The sequence below is a fragment of the Ptychodera flava genome, assembly GCF_041260155.1.
Source record: "Ptychodera flava strain L36383 chromosome 23 unlocalized genomic scaffold, AS_Pfla_20210202 Scaffold_24__1_contigs__length_23054250_pilon, whole genome shotgun sequence".
NCBI classification, from domain to species: Eukaryota; Metazoa; Hemichordata; class Enteropneusta; family Ptychoderidae; genus Ptychodera; species Ptychodera flava.
Window position 1 is genome coordinate 9,600,632 of NW_027248278.1, and position 20,130 is coordinate 9,620,761.

A 20,130-nucleotide genomic window follows, 5' to 3' on the forward strand; every position below is an offset into this window, starting at 1 on the left:
AGTTTTAAGCCTGACTGTAACTCTGACAATTTCAACTGTTCTCTCATTCCCGGCCATATGCTTGATATTTCGCTTATGTGGACCATGCTTTTGCAATCGACGGCTACCTGCAGCATGTTCAGTAGCCACGACATACTTCCTGCCGCCAGCTGGGAAGAAGACTGACGCATGCGCACTCCTCCGGACGGAATTAACGTAATCTACTTACGCTCTTGAGATAGCCTTGACTAATCTGGAAACCGTTAAGACATAAGAAAAACACGGCACGCGAACTGGCCTTCAATGCTCATTTTTGTTAAAATCTTACTCATTTCCGAGTATGTTATGGTTTCAAACTTATCGTCCACTCAAAGGCCATATTAGACAGATTCAAAATTTACCATAAAACGAAAAATGACCAAAATCACTAAAGGAAGGTGGGTCTACCCCTTAAAAATATTTTGAAAAAAAAAATCCCTACTGACCTACCTACTCTAAGTTTGAAAACCATGTTATCAGAACAGCACAATTTACTTTTTTTTTGCTTAACGTGTTTACTACCAAGAATTATCTCCATTGTGGTATAAAAGAATGTGTAGGTGGTGTCTAATTGTCAATCAAATCTGAGAGAGACTAACTAATGTGACAACTTCTATCCCTAAGAGAAGGGAAGTATTACCAAAAGTTGTTATGAGGGCAATCAGTGCTATTCTGGGGTTCAATTGCTTCAAGAAGATATTAAAGCCCTCCTAACAGATGCCCGCTGTTTTCATAATAAAGACAGGGCCCAGGGTTCTTCAGGTGCAGCAGTGAACTCAATCCTGGGGCCTCAGCATGCCAATGAACACCCTGTAGCATACTATGTATGTGTCAATAACAAAGTTCAAATACCAGTATTAATACTCCCACAACTATTTTTACTTTGTACAGCTGGATACTGAAAGCACTTTGAATTCTCTGACAGTCACAGTACACCAGACAGAGAACTTTGTGTAATTTTTCACTTATTTCCAAACAAAAATTTGTTGATGGACATTCCAAACTATTCTCATTTGATTTCTACAATAACAATGACTGTACAAACCTTAGCTCTTATGGGGCTTTACACATGGAGTAATGCAACTGAGTTCCATACAGATGATGAGATATCAAATGCTCAATGCATTGTTTCCTTTCAAGCCTTGTTCCTTTAATTTAAGTCACGCTGAAAGGACAAATCATTACAAAACGGCTAAAATAAAACTGGAAAGTACACAATCAGTAACAAATATAATATTTGAACACATGGGACTCTCATCCTCATGTTCCAGGCAGCACCTAATTCCCTATACATAGCCCAACACACCAACTGTTGGTGTCAGGATTGGCTGTCAAACTTTAATATTGGCTATTTGCAGGCACCAGGTTAGCCACTGCTTTCCTTCGGGGACTAGCCCAGCCCCAGCACCTTAAGTGATCCAAAACAAGAAACCTCTTGTAATGTAATGCCTCAACTTATATGACAGAAAGAACAAGTCATCGTTGATGACACAGTCCCCACTTGTTAATGGGTACTTTGATTACATGTCCTAAGAGGATAGAGTCCTCTTCATTAATTGAGACATGCCCAAGTTTTGGCTGAGGACACGAAAAAATTGTAACAAAATGGCTGCCATGCAGCCATATTGGATCATATCAAGAAACAAATTGACATACATATGTATGACATAGGTTAATGTCCTTGTACCAACTTTGAATAAAATCGGTTAAGATATCAGAGTATTATGGCCCTCGACAGGAAAAAATCGTAACAAAATGGCCGCAAGGCAGCCATATTGGATCGTATCACATAACAAATGGGCATGCATATGTATGACATTTAGTCAATCTCCTTGTACCAACTTTGAATAAAATCGGTTGAAACATATCTGAGTTATGGCTCTGTACATGAAAACATCGTAATAAATGGCTGCCTAGCGGCCATATTGGATCGTATCACATAACAAATTGACATGCATATGTATGACATAGGTCAATGTCCTTGTACCAACTTTGAATAAAATCGGTTGAGATATGCTTGAGTTATGCCTCTGTATATGAAAAAATCGTAATAAAATGGCCACACAGCAGCCATATTGGATTGTATCACAAAACAAATTGACATGCATATCTATGACATTGGTCAATGTCCTTGTACCAACTTTGAATAAAATCGGTTAAAACATGTCTGAGTTATGGCACTGTATATGAAAAAATCGTAATAAAATGGCCGCCTGGCGGCCATATTGGATCGTATCACAAAACAAATCGACATGCATATCTATGACATTGGTCAATGTCCTTGTACCAACGTTTGATAAAATCGGTTGAAACATGTCTGAGTTATGGCTCTGTACATGAAAAAATCGTAATAAAATGGCCGCCTGGCGGCCATATTGGATCGTATCACGAAACAAATTGATGTGCATATCTATGACATTGGTCAATGTCCTTGTACCAACTTTGAATAAAATCGGTTGAAACATGTCTGAGTTATGGCTCTGTACATGAAAAAATCGTAATAAAATGGCCGCCTGGCGGCCATATTGGATCGTATCACAAAACAAAATGACGTGCATATCTATGACATTGGTCATGTCCTTGTACCAACTTTGAATAAAATCGGTTGCAACATGTCTGAGTATTGCTCTGTACATGAAAATATCGTAATAAAATGGCCGCCTGGCGGCCATATTGGATCGTATCACAAAACAAAATGACGTGCATATCTATGACATTGGTCAATGTCCTTGTACCAACTTTGAATAAAATCGGTTGAAACATGTCTGAGTTATGGCTCTGTACATGAAAAAATCGTAATAAAATGGCCGCCTGGCGGCCATATTGGATCGTTTCACAAAACAAATCGACGTGCATCTGTATGACATATGAAGTAATCCTTGTACCAAGTTTGAATGAAATCGCTTCTTGCATCTCTGAGATATCTGCGTGAACGGACGGACGCACGCACACACGCACGCACGGACGCACACACGCACGGACATGACCAAACCTATAAGTCCCCCCGGACGTCCGTGGGGACTAATAAGCTGTTAACCTCTGATTCCCAGAAAACATGTCCGCATTCACCAATGTTTACAATGGGTTGAGGTCACGCTGTGGTGATGAAAAATTTTCAGTACAGTCCAGTGAAATAAGCATGACTGTCTGCTCGAGATTTTTGAATGCCTGGTTGATGAGTTGCCAGATCTTTTGTAAAAGTACGTTGACACACTCATATATGCTGATAACATAGCGGTACTGGACTGGATCTTGGCTACCATGTTTCAGTGCTAAACTGTATCAGTGAACAGTTGCAATACACCCTCACAATAGATGGCTTGCACTACTCAGCTACTTAAAGGCCCTTTGCTCAAAGATGTCATGAAAATATGCATCCTTCATCAAACCCACAACTACCTCCCTACATGAAATTAAAACCATGCTATATGGGCCAATATCATTTTAAATTTGTTTGCTCCTTTTTATTCCAATGCCTCCTTCTGTGTGTCAGTGTCACTTTTGTTGTCTGATTTTAAATTTTCATCACTTGATGACGATTTCTCCTCATCATCTTTTTTGTCAATTTTCTCATCACTTTGTGCCGCATCTGCCTCCATCTCAGATTCTTTGTCCTTCTCATTTCCTTCCTTTTGTAGTTCATCTACGGATGTTTCCGTCTCTTGTTTTTCAGTATCACCTGCATCTTTATCAATGTCATCATTCTTCGCTTCTGTGAATGGTTTCTCCGTTTCCTCAGAACTAACACATGGCTGCTCCTCTTGATTCAATGGTGACAATTCACTCTTCTTCTGATTCGTGTCATCTTCTGTATCCTCAGTCTTCTCTTCACAAATTTTCTCTGTTTTGTCATCCACTTTCTCCTCAACATTTGATCCTGTGTTTGCTTCTGATTCCTCCTCTGTTTCCTTTACAGTGCTTGCTTTCGACTCGCATCCTTGTCCCTGGACTTCATCATCTTCATGCTTGGACTTGAGCAACTTTTCCTGCCCATCCTTCTCTGTCTGCTTTCCATTTTCCTCTCCTGTTGGCTCAACTTTCATTTCCCCTATCTCCTCCATCTGTTCCTGTGTACCCTCTGACTTCTCTTCACCTAATTGTTCAACAATCCTTTTCTCTGTCTGTTCAGCTTTCTTTTCCCCTATCTGCTCATACTTTCCAACCCCTAGCTCCTTGATCTTATCATCTGCTAGATCTTTCATCTTTTCATCGCCAAGGTGCTCAATCTTCTCATCGCCAAGCTGCTCTATCTTCTTGTCCCCTATCTGCTCCATCTTCCCTTCCGCTTCCTCTGCCGCCTTCTGTTCACCTATTGGCTCTTGCTGCTTATCCCTCATACTATCTGTCTCCATTTCTACTTCCTTGTCTGCTGCCATGTCCATCGCCTCTTCTGTTTTACTGTTGAAATCCTCCCCTTCTTGATCTACCTCCATTTTTTCAGGGGATTTTGGCTCCGCCTTAACTGGTTTCTCCTTTGGTTTTTTCTGCGACTCTTCAGTGTTCGTCTCAGACCTTGTCTTCAACTGAGCTTCTAGTTTAATGGAATCCTCGGACAATGTCTGGGTGGTGGATACCAGCTGAGGTTGGGGTGGGGCCTGTGGCATTACCTGTGTCTGCATCTGTGGTGCCGGCAGTGGTTTCATCAGTTCACTCCAGTCAATCTCAATCTTCTGTTCACATAGCTGCAGAATAAGGAGAGGCATTAAAATGTGCAGTACGGAATCACATCATTATTAACATGTCACTATATGGATGAAATGATGGTAAAAAATAAAAAAACTGCATGATTTGATCATAAATACTGTATGATTCCATAATAAACGCTGCATGGTTAGATTATAATAAGATCACAACACAGAAATGTTTAAAACTTTTTCGTAAAACCAGAGTGCCTTTGCAAAACTGTATTTTGTAAAACTTGTTCCTTTAATACTATTAGCTGACCTAGTGACATCAGGACTTTTCCCCAAGCTTGATATTGACACAAAGGGGTGACAAATTTATATACCCATACATAATTTGCATAATTTTGACACAAATAATCTTTTGTTTTCAAATGAAACTTTTAAATGAATAGATTTTGCTGGAAAGCCCATCCCTCAAATCCCCTTAAGGAAAACCCAAGTCGGGTGATAGAAAGAGGATACTTTACAATCTTACAACTGGATGTAGCACTAACAATTGTTAACAATGGATGGGTACCTTGCTTTCTCACAATTTTTCAGTACCAACATTACTGAGTATGGGAAAGGCAAGACAATATTCACTTTACCTTTTTCATTGTGTTTGTAAACTGTTCACTGCTTTTTATAAACTTCCTTTTCTTGCTTTCAAATCTCTCTTCTATATGCTGCAGTTCACTTTCAAGTTTTTTCTACATATGAGAAAAAAACTGGGAAAGAAATTATTTGTAAGACTAAAGCATCCTGTGAATGAGAGAGAAAGGCAAATAAATCTGCCTCAGAAAGGTTTGCACAAGATGTAGCATGAGCTGTTAGTATTTACTAAATGGGGCACAGTGTACTCAATCTGCTCGTGGAAGAGTTTATTCCTATTACATTGAATTAACCCTTTGAGTGTCAAAGTCAATTTTTGTAGCATTTATACTACACAACGCCAACAACTTCTTTCAGATCCAGACAATGTTTTTTCAAATTTTTCCCGAACTTTTGGTCAAAAAGTGCAGCCTATAAAAATTTATAACCATTTGCTCCAAAATCATGGAAAAATTACTGAAAAATTCATAAAAAATTGATAAAATGTTGCCCTGATATTTTGGGGAAAAATTACTGTGCTCAAAGGGTTAACATGTGTTTATGTCTTTTACAGTCATTTTGTTTGTAGTTTGCACATTTGAAAAGACAAAGCATAATAGAAATGGAAGGTGCTAAAGAGAAATTCAGTGCCAAGGAGCACAGTCAACAGTTTGCCTGTGTGCATATGTACTTTGCCATAACAGCAGAAATATTCACAACACAATTTCATCACATCATCATGGTTGACAAACATATAATTCCTGCTCCACAATTTGCTTTTGCGAGCTGCTGATCCTACTTTCTGATGACTTGGTTGCAGATTTTCTTATTGACATGCAGGTACATGTACTTGGAAAATTATTGCAGTAGTGACCAAGGGATCATACGGCCTCTGTATTGACATATTTGCATGTCGCATAATATTATATCGATCACATTGCCACATACTTGATATACATCTCTATGTCATAGTACATTGTATCCCACCAATATATTGATGGTGTAAATACATCCATCTGATTGGTTGAAATGTGGAAATATGAGTACTATATTTGCATTATAGCACAGTTGAAATGCATGCAAGCTCTCAGTAAGATAACAATTTTTTTTAAATGTTTCTTGACAGAATTTCAATATACTACTGCGATGTAATAGCAATGGAATACCCAAGCAACACTCAATTTTGCCTTGTTCACTCTATATATGTACATGCTCTATCGCTTGTACATATATCATCACAAGTCGTGAAATGCTACAATTTCATGTTATACCTGAATTGGTTTATTGCTTCATTGTTCAATTATACTATGACATTTAGACAAACATTTACTTTACATTTGGTTTTTACCAACCTGATGCAACATAAGTGAAGAAACCTGTCTTTTCAAGATGTCCATGCGTGCATTTGTGACGACAGAGCGGGGATCTGGTACGACTGTATCACTGAGGATCTCGTTAATCAACCGATGATTACGAAGATACCTCGCTGCTGCTATATGCTTTACTGAAAAGCCATCATCAGTATCTGAAAAGTAAAATTGAAAAAATCCATATATTTTTCATGAGTTCTACATTACATAGCTACATTGTAGTTGAAGACTCATTATGTTGGATTACAAATGAACATTATCTTATTGTATTATATTTTCTGCAATCATTCCCTTGCTGAACTGAGTATGTGACAATGAAGTATTTTGGCTATACAGAGGATGTAAAGAAAATAAACAAGGTCAAATGCTACTGATCCTACAAGATGGATTCACATTGTTCTATGTATGGAGTTAATGGCTTGTGTGAATGAAGTAAAGTAATAGCTGAACAAAACATTCTGGTCAGATTGAGGATAAAAGCAGTACCCAAAGAGTTAACTCAAATAGTGCATTCACTAACTGTGCCCATTAGTAAACTGTAAGTTTCAGTTGGTTCCTGATATAACCACAAAATTTGCACGTATTAGTACTCATTGGAATACACTATTACAAGTACAGCGCTGATTGTGTCAGGTTTGGGTTAAACCGTTGTTGTCAAAGGGATGCACCAGAGGACAAGACAAACTCACCATCATCATCTTCTGCAGGCTGTATACTCATCCTGGGTTCTGGCTGCTTGTTGTCAACGACTTGAGCTTCTTCTGCTTGTTGCTGGGCTGCAAGACGAGATGACATACTGGTTGCTATGACAACCAAATATGGACTAATTTGATGATGTTGGTTTTTCAGTGGATAAGGATAAAGGTTGTAATGGATTGATTGCAAGTACCGAGTGTTTTAACAGAAAGGATTAACAGAATGATTCTTCCCATCCAAGTTTAGAATGTGTACCTGTCTTCAACTTAGACTGTTATTGCCTAAACATTTGGCCTGCAGAGAGTTTTTACGTTCTAATGCCTCTTGAAAGGAGGTTTCAATAGATTTACTCTGACTTGTTATTAACCCTTTTAGTGCTTTAATTTTTCCCACCAAAATTTTGCACAACATTTTACCAATTTTTATGAATTTTTCTGTATTTGTTTCAATAATTTTGGAGCATAAAGACATCATATTTTGATGGCTGCAATTTTTTATCAAAATTTTGGCAAAAATCTGAAAAAATTTGACTAGGGCTTATTTTGTAAAGGCAAAAAAAATTGACTTTGGCGCTCAAAGGGTTAACAGCACACCAGTTTCGTGCAAATGTATTTAAAGCTTCAGAAAAAAGACCTTTTGTAAATGCGCTCGATACCAAAAGTGACACAAATGCTAAATGATTACTGTTAACAGCCTTGATTGGTTGTGTCTTATCATTATGCCTAAGACATGAAAGTGCTGACCAATTAAAAGGTATGTTACAATGCTAACCTCTTCCCTTGGCAACAATCCATGCCTGGTAGGCTGGGGAGTTGTGATAGGCTTTCATGGCTTCATTGTAGTCAATCTGTGGAGGAAAGTCAACAGAAACAACTATAATGAGATGTGTATCATATGAAATGTTAAACTCTCAGTATCGAGAGTTAATATGCCGATATGGTATTCTATTTCTGTTTCGCAGTGTGTGTTTCTAATGCAGAGAAACATGATGACATGTTGTCGATGACAACATAGAAACACTGAAAATTACTACAACATTCCCTAATTTATAGATGCATGCTTGTCAATATGTTAACAAATACATCTGCAGTGTTGATGGTCAGCCCCAGAGATCACTGACTTCAGTTTCCATGAAAGAACAGATTATTTGCGGACAGACAGAACAACTATCATGAAAATATTATTTTTGTATGTTTGCCTTCACTTGAGCCACATATAAAGAGTATACATGTATGTGGTACAAGACAGAGGAAGTAAGGCATGGAGTTAGCAAGGCATTCACCTTTTCAGCTTCATACTCATCAATGAAAGACTGTTTTTCTTCTTCGGCAAGTTCCCTCCACATCTGACCGATGATTTTACCAATCTCCCACAGCTTCAGTTCCGGGTTCTCCTGCTTCACCTTCTCCCATACTTTCCTGCTGTATCTCATGTAGGGCATCAGTGGCTTATCAGGTGCCTTGGGTGGCTTGGGTACACCTGCATTTTTATCCTGCTGAAGAAAAATATATTTCATTGTACATTGTTAGAGTATGTGTAGTATAAGTCAGAGTGACCAGGTCTTCAGGAGTCTATGCACGATCTAGATTTTCAACATGTTTTTTAACCTGTCCACCCCCATAGCCATGTATATAGGTTCACACACACCATTGATAACAATTGGTATGGGTCAAACCATGGTGGTGATAGGGTTGAACAAGTTTGAATTTAATTGCAAGCCTCAATCATGTTCGCAAACACTCTGAATATCTAAGAACAAAATTAAGATAGCTACCAGCGTAATTTTGACATTTCACTGATATCCATCAGTATTCAAGCTGTTCCCATGGTAACGAATAAAGAATTATTAAAACCATTGGAACAAGCAGAAGGCGAGTTTTATTTTCAAGTTTATTGAAAACCGAGTATACTTTCAACCAAATTTACTTTACTTGTACAATTTGCCCATGCACTAAACCCCTCTGAGACAAAGGATTAACGATCTGATATCTGTCAAAATGAGAAATAAACTTTCACAAGTTCTGTTTGATTTGATGACATCAGTTGAATGCAAATCAAGTCTGAGTTTTGATACTGATTTTCTAAAATATCAGAATCACATTTGGCAGATATTATGAATTTGAATTTCTAACAGTACTGAGAGAAATATGGGGAAACAAAAACCTTAAAGAAAAGTTAACTTGACTAAAAATGCTGGTTGATTTGTCTTCTCCTTGCATCCAAAAGTGCATCATGATATTGTATTCTTACCCTGCTGTTTGGACCTCCAAACTTGATTGGATTGAAGGCTGGATGGTTGTATTGGTTACTCAGACCTATCAGATAGAGAGAAAAGAAAGTAGTACTTTTATATATACCACACACATTTTTCTTTGTCCTTAGCTTAAACACTGTACTGGATATAAACCTCTATTCCTACAACCTAGTGTTATCTGTAGTTTCATTTTTTTCTCCACAGAATTGTATAGTGTACTAACTGCGCGTTTCAATTTGGTGTCACAACTCGGTGTACGAGATAGACACACTGTACGTACAATGTAAACCATTAGCTTGGGGACTATCATAACACATTTAACTCGTTGATTAGTTACAGTAAACCTGCATGAGGCAACTCTGTCTGGACCAATAACTGAACAGTTGACTGCACTTAATCTACCATGTAGCTGTTTTTAGTAACGACTGCGACAGAGTTTCAAGATGTTTCCTCAGCTAAACCTGTCTCACACACAGAGATGTGGCACAGAATTGAAACCCACTGACATCAAAATGGAATGTTCACTGAGACACTGTATTCAATGAGAGTAATATAATCTGGTATACAGTTGTTAAATGGCAGGGCCAGGTACTCCAAAAATAACTTTGAACGAATACCCATCAGTTGACGTTCTGACATTGGCAAAGTCTAGTTGATAGGAATGAAGTGACACTGACAGCCAGCATTGCAAGAATTAAATGCATACATTTGATTGGATATTATATCAACTAGCACTTATATCTGCCCCCATCCCACCCATGGAAATCACTTTAATCACTGACTTTCCTTGGAAGAAGCACATCAAATACTATTACATCAAATAATCAGATACTGCAATCAGTGTAACACCAACAGTATTGAAGATGAAACACACTTTTTATTAGTCTGTCAGAAATACAAAGTCCAAAGAAACAACTTTTTCAATAAAATCAATTTCCCAAACGACAATACTGAAAATCAGCTTATTTCTCTACTTACAGAACAAGAGTTATCTTTTAATAAACAACTTGCAGATTATATTTTCACTTTATATAAACAGAGAAATACCTAGTTATATTTATTATTAGCTAATATTATTATACTGTAATACTTTATCTTTATTGAAGAAAATTTGAACTTATTTTTGTATCACACTTTTATTGCCATAAATGTGATGTAAATCCTATATTGACAAGCAAGCAATAAAAATATTATTATTATTATTATTATTATTATAATACAACTTTTGGAGGGGTTTAGAATCACGGTTAGTTTTAGGGTTAGCATACTTAAAAGTGTTGTATATCCTACCTAGAAAACAATTTTGGGTTGTGGGTGCCTTAACGAACTATTTCCCAAAACTACCAATATTTCTCCAGTCCATTCCCGAAGTGTGGATCCCTAAATCCCTAACCCTAGATGCTACCCCATAATTTGAAAGTGTTGAACGGAATAATAACCGTGCATGGAGGTAGAAATAGCTTCAGATGACTAGATGTTGCGGTCATGAAGTGAACGAAGCGATAACAAAACCACGTGTCGGAAACCTATTTGTATCAACAACAACACTTAGCTTAGGGGCATTTTTTACTGAGCAAGCATTTGATTTTTGAGACAGTCACGTTTTGCGAAGCCGTCGGCAAAATTCATATATTCGTGTCGGGACTAAAGTTATGTTTTCGAGGCGGGTCTACTTTAACTGAAGATCGTACAAAAGTATTGGTTACTTACGACCCGAACTCGACGGAGGAGTCACAGTTCCTCCAATCGTCGACCGTCCGCCTCTTTGTTGACCATACGACGACATGATGAACGACAGAGGTGGAGTTGAGAATGTGGTTGTGGTCAAGAAAAATGTGTACAGATGTCCTCTGAACGAGAAAGCGTATCCGCTACTTTTTTGGCGATTCTACTCAGATGCCCTGCGACCAGAAAACAGTGAGGAAGTGATTAGATAAAGGCTTCAGAAGTTACTGGCCATCGCCTGCACACCTTTTCCTATCACAGTTATCACAAAGCGTTCAGACAAAGCGTAACCTCAAAGTTCCCAGAATGCAATGCGCAATAAACCTCCTAGGCTTACCATGCCAAGTAGTACTTCCTTGCACCGATATTTTAGAATTCTATTTCTTCTTGAGGTTTTCTTTAAATTTATTCTTCAGTTATTGTGTTATGTTGTTCTATCCTCATATTTTAATTTTTAAGCTTCCAATTATGTGAAATTTACTACTTATAACTACAATATCAACCGGTATTTGTGTTTTTCAGCCTTGCTAAAGGGTCTAACTTGACCTGTCATGGCGGCAGAAGAGTACGTTTTCGAAACTGAATAATTTGTCTCAAGAGACACTTTTTGGAAATGTTGATATATTTTTGTGTTTTCCGTCAAATGAGTGATAGAAACAGGTCATTGTAAAGATTAGATTTGAAGCAATCACGCTATCAAGAATATTTTTTCAAGGTTAGTGACAATTTATGACTTTGTTGTTTGTGGTCGTACCGATTGAATCCTACACTGCATCACTCGTGACAGTGACACTAGTGTCACTACATGTAATCTAACTTCAACCATGGACGTAAGGTCCATGGTTCAACAACCCATACTCACTCAGTCCCATGCCCAAGGCCTGTTGCATCTCGTGTGTTTAAATCATATGACTCGCGTCTGTACGAACGCCCGTTTTAGCAATTAACCCATTCATGCCTGTATTTTTGTGTGAAGTAGAGTGTTAATGATCAGGTTCGCACAAAATCGGAACATCGCAATTGTACTCGATGATTTGCCCCCCAGGCGACGTGCACCTGCATTCAGTGTTCGGAAGTCTATCTCAAATTGTCATAGGGCTCCTCTCTACTTGGGTAGTAGAGTGTGTTTTTATACATGTGCTTTGCTCCGTTAATATCACTGTATCATGTCAGGGGCTGGTTGTGTTTACTTTACACTATAGTCACGCAGTCATGCTATTATGCACCATTTGATTTCTGGGTTAGGTGTGATGGAGGATTCTGGGATAAAATTGTCAGCCACCTAGGGATTAAAAGATGATTTACTGATATACCTGAAAGCGGAAATATAATTTGATGCCACTTCACTGAGATGAAAGTAAAAAAAAAATATGTGCGGAGGTGCTTAATTATCTGAAATGAGTGTCTAGCATCGATCTTCATGTTTTGAGCTGCTGCCTGCAGTGGGAAAAAACTACTAGATCTATACTTCAATTGACATTTTTATGTACATGTGTTACTTCCTTGCCCCTGCACAGACTGAGGTTACCCACAATGCTCTTTGATTTTGTGCGCTCAGACATTGTTTGCTAAAGGCATTTTCAATTTTATTAATTTCCAAACAATGTGAAACGTAGAATTTAATTTTAAGATTATTTGTTAAAATTATGCTCCAAAATTATTGATTATGTTTAAAAATCAAGAGAATATTGAATAAGAAAGCAACGCGTGTAGGTGCTGGAAAATTTCACACTTTTGAAGGTAAAGTTACAAGCAACTGAGGTATCTTATGTCTTATCATACCACCTGTCAGAGCAACAAATTTCCTTTGTCATGAACATTAAAAAAATTAATACTCTTTCTTTTGCCAACACAGATGTAACTAATTTCCTAAGTTTCATTGAAAGTATTATGTATGGTTGTCCAAAATATTTGTTGAATGACAAAGTTACAGAATTTGTATCTCCTCTGTTGAAGAGTGCTTGATCTTCTGATTATTCAAAGTGGGAAATAAGAAGAGCATGATTATCAAAACGATGCTGTCAGAATTTTCAAAATATGGACCAAGCTCTTCTGTGAACTGAAGAAATTTGATTCAGTTCAATGAGTGATCTCCGTTTGTACAGGGTAAAAAGCATTGCAGTTAACCTTACTTATTCTGGGCCTTGGCTGAAAATTTTGTATTATGCAGACCTCAAAGCATGTACTTTCAGAAACTTCTCATGAGAAGTTTCAAAAGTACACATTTCCATCAGTTTCATTCAGGAAAAGAAGCAAATATTTCTTATATTTCGAATGCAATGTATCTTCCTAACAAATGCAATGCACTGTGTACAATATCAAGTATTATTGTTGTACTTCATAAATGAATTCTAGTTGAGAAAAAAATGTAATTGTCAATACATCTAATGTTGGTCATTAGATACATGTATACATTGTACACAACAGACTGTGTTGACAAGTGTGAGTGGGGCTTTCAACATCATATTTTGAATAGAACACAGGAAATGTATTTTACAAACAGAACAACAATACGGGGGGGGGGGGGGAGGGGGGGACATGACATCAAAATATTAAGGTAATATGCACCTCGAAAGTGAAAGACTTAAACTTTTGCTCAAACTTTCCTCAGTGAAACTTTCAACCATTCTCTTACCGAAGCAAGAATAAAAATCAGGGGTCACCGTGCAAACTTTGGCACTAGAGAGACAAATAACTTGCGATTTCTCGATATTTGAAATTCAAAATGGCCGCCGTTCTACCTTAAGCTTATTATTTTTGTCTTACAGAAATGCAGCTATGTCAAATATACTGGTTGTATTTGTGAATCTATCAAAAGGCAAAGATAGCCAGATTAAGAAGGCATTTACAGTAAGTAAAAATCAACCTTATGAATTACTAGTAACACGTTGAAGTGTAAATTTCATCCATATCTTCTTTTTTCTATACACCTTGGTATATCATGATTAATCTGTTCAGATTATAGGAAAATTAAAAATGTATTGTGACAACAAAAATGCATCTCAACATTGTACTTACATGTACTATGTTGTCATGCTTCAACAAGCAACAAGTCTTTATTCATATGTTCATAACTTCATTGGACATTGGGATTACATTCTTTTCAATTGTGTGGTTGGCAAGGTTGTATCGTGTTGAACACCTGATTTTATATACTTATCTAAAATTTGTTACTTATTCAAAATAAAAACATCAATTACTTATGCTTTTGGTTTGATATTTCAAAATTTCTTGTACTCAGATTGTTAAGTTGAGCATTTTGGGATTGTACACCATTATCAAATTGAAATTGATCATATTTCAGCAGGAATGGCAATTAAAGTTTAATGAGTTTGAGCCGACTGTAAACTAGCAATGATAAAAAGATTGTCACTCTTACCCAAACTAAGATGAAAGAAGAAAATCGTGTATGTCACCATTTTATGGTGAAGCTTGTGTTTTTACATGTAATGGGATGTTGTGATCTAAAGCAGTATTTTTTACTAAGTTTTTGGAACCCTGTGGTATAAGGTATGGGACCTGTTGTACCATTTCTGTCATCCCTCATAGTTGTACTGTTTATGATTGTACATGCAGATATGCATTTAAACAGTAAGTCAAGGTACATGTACATGTAATATAATTGGCGATTTGGATAAAATTTACTTACCTGTAGGTACCGTCTTTAACAAAAACACTGCAAAGGCAGGGAAATGGGACTGATTTTTTAATGCTTTCGTGAAATTTTGGTGTCAGTTTTAATAATGCATCCTTTTCAGACATTCAAGTTACACACTCATGTACACAAATGTATTTATGATCCTCTCACAGGCTGTGCAGCGTGCCAACCTACCATGCAAGCTGGTGGCTGAAACAGATATCTTGCAACAAAAAGAAAAAGATGCATACCTCTATGTGTGTGATCCCTTTGAAGGCCCAGCTTTTGAACACTTGCTGAAACTTCAATGCAGGTAAAGATATTGCAAGAATTTTCTTTGGGGAAAAATGCAGAAAGTACATTTATGATTCTTGTGCCAGGTAGTTAAATACTCTGCCATAAGATATGATTTTATAGTGTACATATATACATTACGGGGTCACCGTGCAAATTTTGGTACAAGAGAAGCAAATTACCAAATATTTACAGATATCTGAAATTCAAAATGACGTCCATCTCTGTATTATCTCTGTTGGGAAAAATGAAATTCCCAACATTCACAGAGCAGGGAAACCTGATGCACTCCATAAGCTTCAAAATGAGTCCTCCCAAGTGATGGCCAAATAAAAATTGAAAAAGTGCTGTCCCTAGCCCTGGGTGGATTCTACCATAAAAAGAACTGAAAAACACAATGTTCTAAGGACTGTGGCTGTAACATAGATATATGTTGCAACGTCTCCCTGATTTCTCATTCACAGTTTTTGCTAAGTTGAACAAAAACTTTCAATTTCGAAGTGATGTACAGTAGAGTATGTCAGCATCGATAGAAATAAGTTGTACATGCAATTATATATTTATCATGTTTGTGCTGTAGCATGTAAACAAAGACACATTCATAATTTTGATTCACTTTATGCAAATTATGACCTTACTGCATTGACACAAGATGTGACCCTGCTGTTCTTGCATAGAGTAATTGTTTTTATCAATCTTCATTATGTTAATTTGCTCCTTAGTGACTTAAATTCTTTTCTGGAAGTCAAAAAAATTCAAGAAAATGGAGAGTGAGCACTCAGATAAGTGATTCTGTAAAACGTTGTTCTGTTCCATACTGACATGATACAGGGAGCTCTTCCTTCTAGGTTTTAAGTTTGCCACAGATCAGTTCAGATTTCCAGTCGACTGTTGGGGCTTGGTGAAAGCAAAAAAATTGTGTGTACATGACAAGCAGGCACACATCCTCTGTATGCAGCGTATTCAAAAAACTAAAATATCCAGCGCAAGACCTGATGTTGTTTATTTAAGACTTTGTCATTTTCTCCTGGCAGGATTGTTGGTCCCCAGTGTGTCTTGAATTGCATGAGACTTAGTCTGGCCATTCCGAGATCAGAGCATCCTGTGTACAACATTGCTATGAAAGATGTGGTCATCAGTTGTACAAGCATAGCCAAGTCACAAAGGGTAAGTTTGTCTAAATATGTGAAGCAAAGTGCAGAATACTGGGATCGCACTGAGCCATAGTACATTTCATCACATTATCACAGAGAGTGTCTGTTCATATACCGTCAAACTTGTGTACGTTAGTCATTCAACGGATCAAGAAACAGTGGCAAGCAGGTATGCGGAGTCAGCATTTCTCTAGAGAAGTTGGTGTTCTACCACTCTTTAGTTATTGTGCCTTGAATGGTGAGTACCAGAAAAAGATTGAAGGTAGAGCAAATCTCAGTGTTATAATTTTGTTAAAAAATTACGATCTTTCATATTTTAAACGACATCAACAAAATATTGTGGCATAAATGACAAAATAAAAAGCCGGTGAAAATTTTACCTACTCAATAAGCTTTAAATGAACACCCCACAAGTGGTAGACCAGAATAAATATTGTCAGAGTTTGAGAGTCCAAATATCTGTGTTCTAGGCTCATTCTACCTCATAATATTGCCTTCATAAATCCCGGTGGATATCCTGATAATGTCAAAACTTTCATGAATGCTCTTGTTCTCTAGAATAGTGTATCTTTTTTTGACAAATAATGAGCTGATAGTTGACAGATTCTCCAAACCAGGAAAACAATCACAGTTGATAAAAATGCAATTATCAGTGGATGAAAGTTATAAAAGTACAGAGTAACAGTGTACAAAAATACAAAATAATAGTGTTAGAATTTGTTTCAAAGGTCATCTGTTTTTCTCTCCTTTACAGCAAGAAATTCATCATTTAGTGGAATGGATGGGAGGAATCATCTCACGAGATTTCACTGAGAATGTCACACATCTAGTGGCAGGAGAAGTCGGCTCAAAAAAGTACCATGTAAGTTCAATCAACTTGTCTCTTTGCCCCATGGGAATAGTGACCTCTATAGGTACAGTTGCCCGATGATATTTACTTTGAAAGGCAGTGCCTGTTGTTGTTTCATGGAATGAAGCACATCATTTTATGAAGCATGCAACAACGGGTGTACACAAATAATTTATGTTTTCATTTATTTATTTATTTATTTTATTTATTGTTTATCAAACTTTTGCTACCAAATTCCATGCCAAGTACATGTACAAACAGATTGAATTCTTAAAGTTAAAAATTCACAAGATGTAAAAAATACTCATAAAGACTTTGCTGAGTAAAAAGCTAAAAAGAGAGTACAGTTCAAAAGAAAACCTGAATTTGATAATTTTAAAGAACATACTGGATAAAACTTTTCTTAAATCTTTGTGTATGGTTCCTGTGAGTAGCATATTGTTTTGAGTGTGAGCCTTTGTGGTGAAAACTAAATTGCCCAAATAGTTCAACTTGTCAGTATCAATGTCAATATCAATGGAACATTGCTGCACAAGCATACTTTATATGAGTATTCATGTATAATATGCAAGGGCATAGTATAATATGAATACTCATGTACCGCATACATGCATTGTATTCAAAAAGAAGTACAAGGATTTGAGCAAGAATTGTGTTTGTCTCAGTGTGTCTATAGCATTTACAAGACGGCATGATTCATATGGTGTAATTGCATCCAAAATGTGTTCCTATGTGATGAATGCATTTTGTGATGTAATGAGACATTCATGTTCTTGTCCACAACTTGAAAATCTTTTTTTTGTGGAGATAACAAGCAAGTGAGCACAAAATATGTTTTCATAGAATTGTTTGGTAAAAGATAGAATTAAACCATAAATTTTAAATTCGATTTTAAATTCATTGTTGAATGATCTGAACAAAAATTTTACCAACTACTTGAATGACGAACTTCGTAAAAGAAGTTCTTTTGGCTTTCAAAAGCTATTTTAACCTGTTGACCCTAGATTTTTTAGTGAAAAGGTACACAATCACAACCGATAAAAATTGGTTGCAGCCAAACCAGTGTGGTAAAGCGGTTAAAAAGTAAAATACAGCAAAAATTTGTCTTTTCTACTCCATGTAAAGGTTGCAGTGAGTCTCGGTAAACCAGTGATGCTGCCAGAGTGGGTAATTCAATGCTGGAACCACAGCAAAAACAGGTAAAACATAATTATGCTTAGAATATCATAATGATGTTCAACAATGACGCGTTACATATGTATCATAAAATTTGAATTTTCAATCCCTAGATAACTCGATATACTGCCACAGAAATGAAAATCAAACAAGATTTCCTTGACCAATCAGATACCAAGCTATAACATAACTCAGTTCTGAAAAGGTGGACGTGTACAGCACTTTGTACTGATATTTCCACACTTATTGTTTCTGACATTTCCAAGCCTTGTACTTTGAATCAGGGGCTCGGAAAATTCTCGTCCGCCCGACGCCCGTGACAATGAATATTTGAGTCCGGGCAAGTGAAAACAACATTCTCCCAGCCCGACGGACAAGTGAATTTCAATGGGGCCACTGTACGTACGCGCTGACACTCTCTGGTTCTTTGAGTGTACCGCTTTCGATATGGCCGGCAATAAAATAGCTCTGTTCTGCTTGGCTACAAAATGGCAAATATTGACGTTTTTGCAGGCTCTTATGTTTTTTTCTTCTCATGAAATCATGTCAGCACGATGCCTCCTCAACAGATAACTACAGCTTACAATAAAATGTTGTAAGGTGTTGAAACAATTTACCCTCCTTCCTACAAAGTTACAATGTATTGAAACACTTTACTCTCCTTTCTACAAAGTTACAAATTCCCTGGTACGTGAAGCAAACATTGTTGCTGTTCAATACTGCAATAACGGTCCCTCTCAGTCTCTCATGAATGGACCGTGCTACAATACATCATGGGCGACCATGAATACACTGACCCTTGGCATTGCCTCCGTGATCTGTGTCCCGCTTACCGGTCGTTATTTTAGTCCAAGTTTTACCTACTTTGCTTGAATCAAAATTTGGCCTGCAATTACTCAGTTTGATAGTAAAAACCATTATTTCAAAGGAAACTTTCACAAACAGAGTCATAATACAAGGGAAAAGGAGAAAAACTTGAGGTTTTCTGAAAGGTCAAATCTGGGTCATCTTATGTGATGTCATAATGAGACCCTTAAGTACACAATTATGGTTCAAAAGAAACCACCTAGAAGGTCCAATAGGTACAATCTTATGATAAAAGGTAATTTCTTGGTGCTTTCCAATTTAATGGCATTCAGCTTGACTGTCAGTTTTCAATTAAATTTTATTAACAGTTATGGCAAAGGGAAATTGTCAACAGTAGTTGCAGTAAGCATATCCATTTCAAATTATCACATTAATATTTCTGCAGATTCCTCCAGTTAATGATGTAATAGTGAACATCACCAGACATTTCTTGATGATATCAAAATATCAAATGAAAATGTTCCTGGGCTGCAATGTTATCATTATCATTAAAACTATTATTACTCTTAAAACATTGGGAAATGAATTGAGCAATATCAATATTGTGTCTTGTTTTAAAGGATTTTGACCTGACCCTTTTTGTCTCAAGAAAAATACTCATGCTGAAGATGCTATTGAGCCTGCTTGATCACAACTATGACACAACACCATAATACTTGTATCTACACTGTCACTATGCTACCGAATGCTTTCTTCTGCATGGAAAATTTGTATTTGTGTGGCTAACAAAACCACATAAGGAGCTTGTAGTGTATATGTATGATAAGTTGTCATACTGTGAATACTGACTGAATGCTGCAGAAATATTTTGTATCTATGGTAAGGTACACTTCA

The 20,130-nt window shown here is 36.9% G+C and overlaps 2 protein-coding genes across 7 annotated transcripts in view; one reads left to right on the plus strand and one right to left on the minus strand.

Moving 5' to 3' along the window:
* Positions 1-879: 879 nt before the first annotated feature.
* LOC139124586 (SWI/SNF-related matrix-associated actin-dependent regulator of chromatin subfamily E member 1-like) lies at positions 880-11,626 on the minus strand. 4 transcript variants are annotated; one of them, XM_070690721.1, is made up of 8 exons: positions 11,304-11,626; positions 9,590-9,654; positions 8,622-8,831; positions 8,111-8,186; positions 7,333-7,419; positions 6,626-6,798; positions 5,291-5,392; positions 880-4,700 (listed from the first exon to the last, which is right to left on the minus strand). In XM_070690721.1, the coding sequence occupies exons 1-8, from the start codon at positions 11,377-11,379 to the stop codon at positions 3,483-3,485; spliced, it is 2,007 nt and encodes a 668-aa protein (XP_070546822.1). In that variant the 5' UTR covers positions 11,380-11,626; the 3' UTR covers positions 880-3,482. The 4 variants fall into 4 exon arrangements, with proteins under 4 accessions (XP_070546822.1, XP_070546820.1, XP_070546821.1 ...); XM_070690719.1 differs by having other exon boundaries at positions 7,333-7,446; XM_070690720.1 differs by having other exon boundaries at positions 8,622-8,834; positions 11,304-11,625.
* A 214-nt stretch (positions 11,627-11,840) lies between these two features.
* LOC139124587 (DNA topoisomerase 2-binding protein 1-A-like) overlaps positions 11,841-20,130 on the plus strand; it is a 41,225-nt gene continuing 32,935 nt past the window's right edge. For 2 of the 3 annotated variants that reach the window (XM_070690723.1, XM_070690722.1), the window contains exons 1-6: positions 11,841-12,033; positions 14,087-14,168; positions 15,129-15,268; positions 16,284-16,416; positions 17,158-17,265; positions 18,379-18,452. In XM_070690723.1, coding sequence (XP_070546824.1) covers positions 14,097-14,168; positions 15,129-15,268; positions 16,284-16,416; positions 17,158-17,265; positions 18,379-18,452 — 527 coding nt within the window. In that variant the 5' untranslated portion in view covers positions 11,841-12,033; positions 14,087-14,096. The remainder of the gene's footprint in view (positions 12,034-14,086; positions 14,169-15,128; positions 15,269-16,283; positions 16,417-17,157; positions 17,266-18,378; positions 18,453-20,130) is intronic. The other variant, XM_070690724.1, reaches the window with a different exon arrangement.

What these genes read in the sequence shown, in the direction of transcription:
- LOC139124586 (XM_070690718.1), bottom strand. Translation starts at nt 11,379, where the DNA reads ATGTCGTCGTATGGTCAACAAAGAGGCGGACGGTCGACGATTGGAGGA. An exon ending in GATTGTTGCCAAGGGAAGAG is followed by an intron (nt 7,447 to 8,110) that starts GTTAGCATTGTA and finishes TGGTTGTCATAG; the next exon opens with CAACCAGTATGTCATCTCGT. An exon ending in CTTCACTTATGTTGCATCAG is followed by an intron (nt 5,393 to 6,625) that starts GTTGGTAAAAAC and finishes TCTCATATGTAG; the next exon opens with AAAAAACTTGAAAGTGAACT.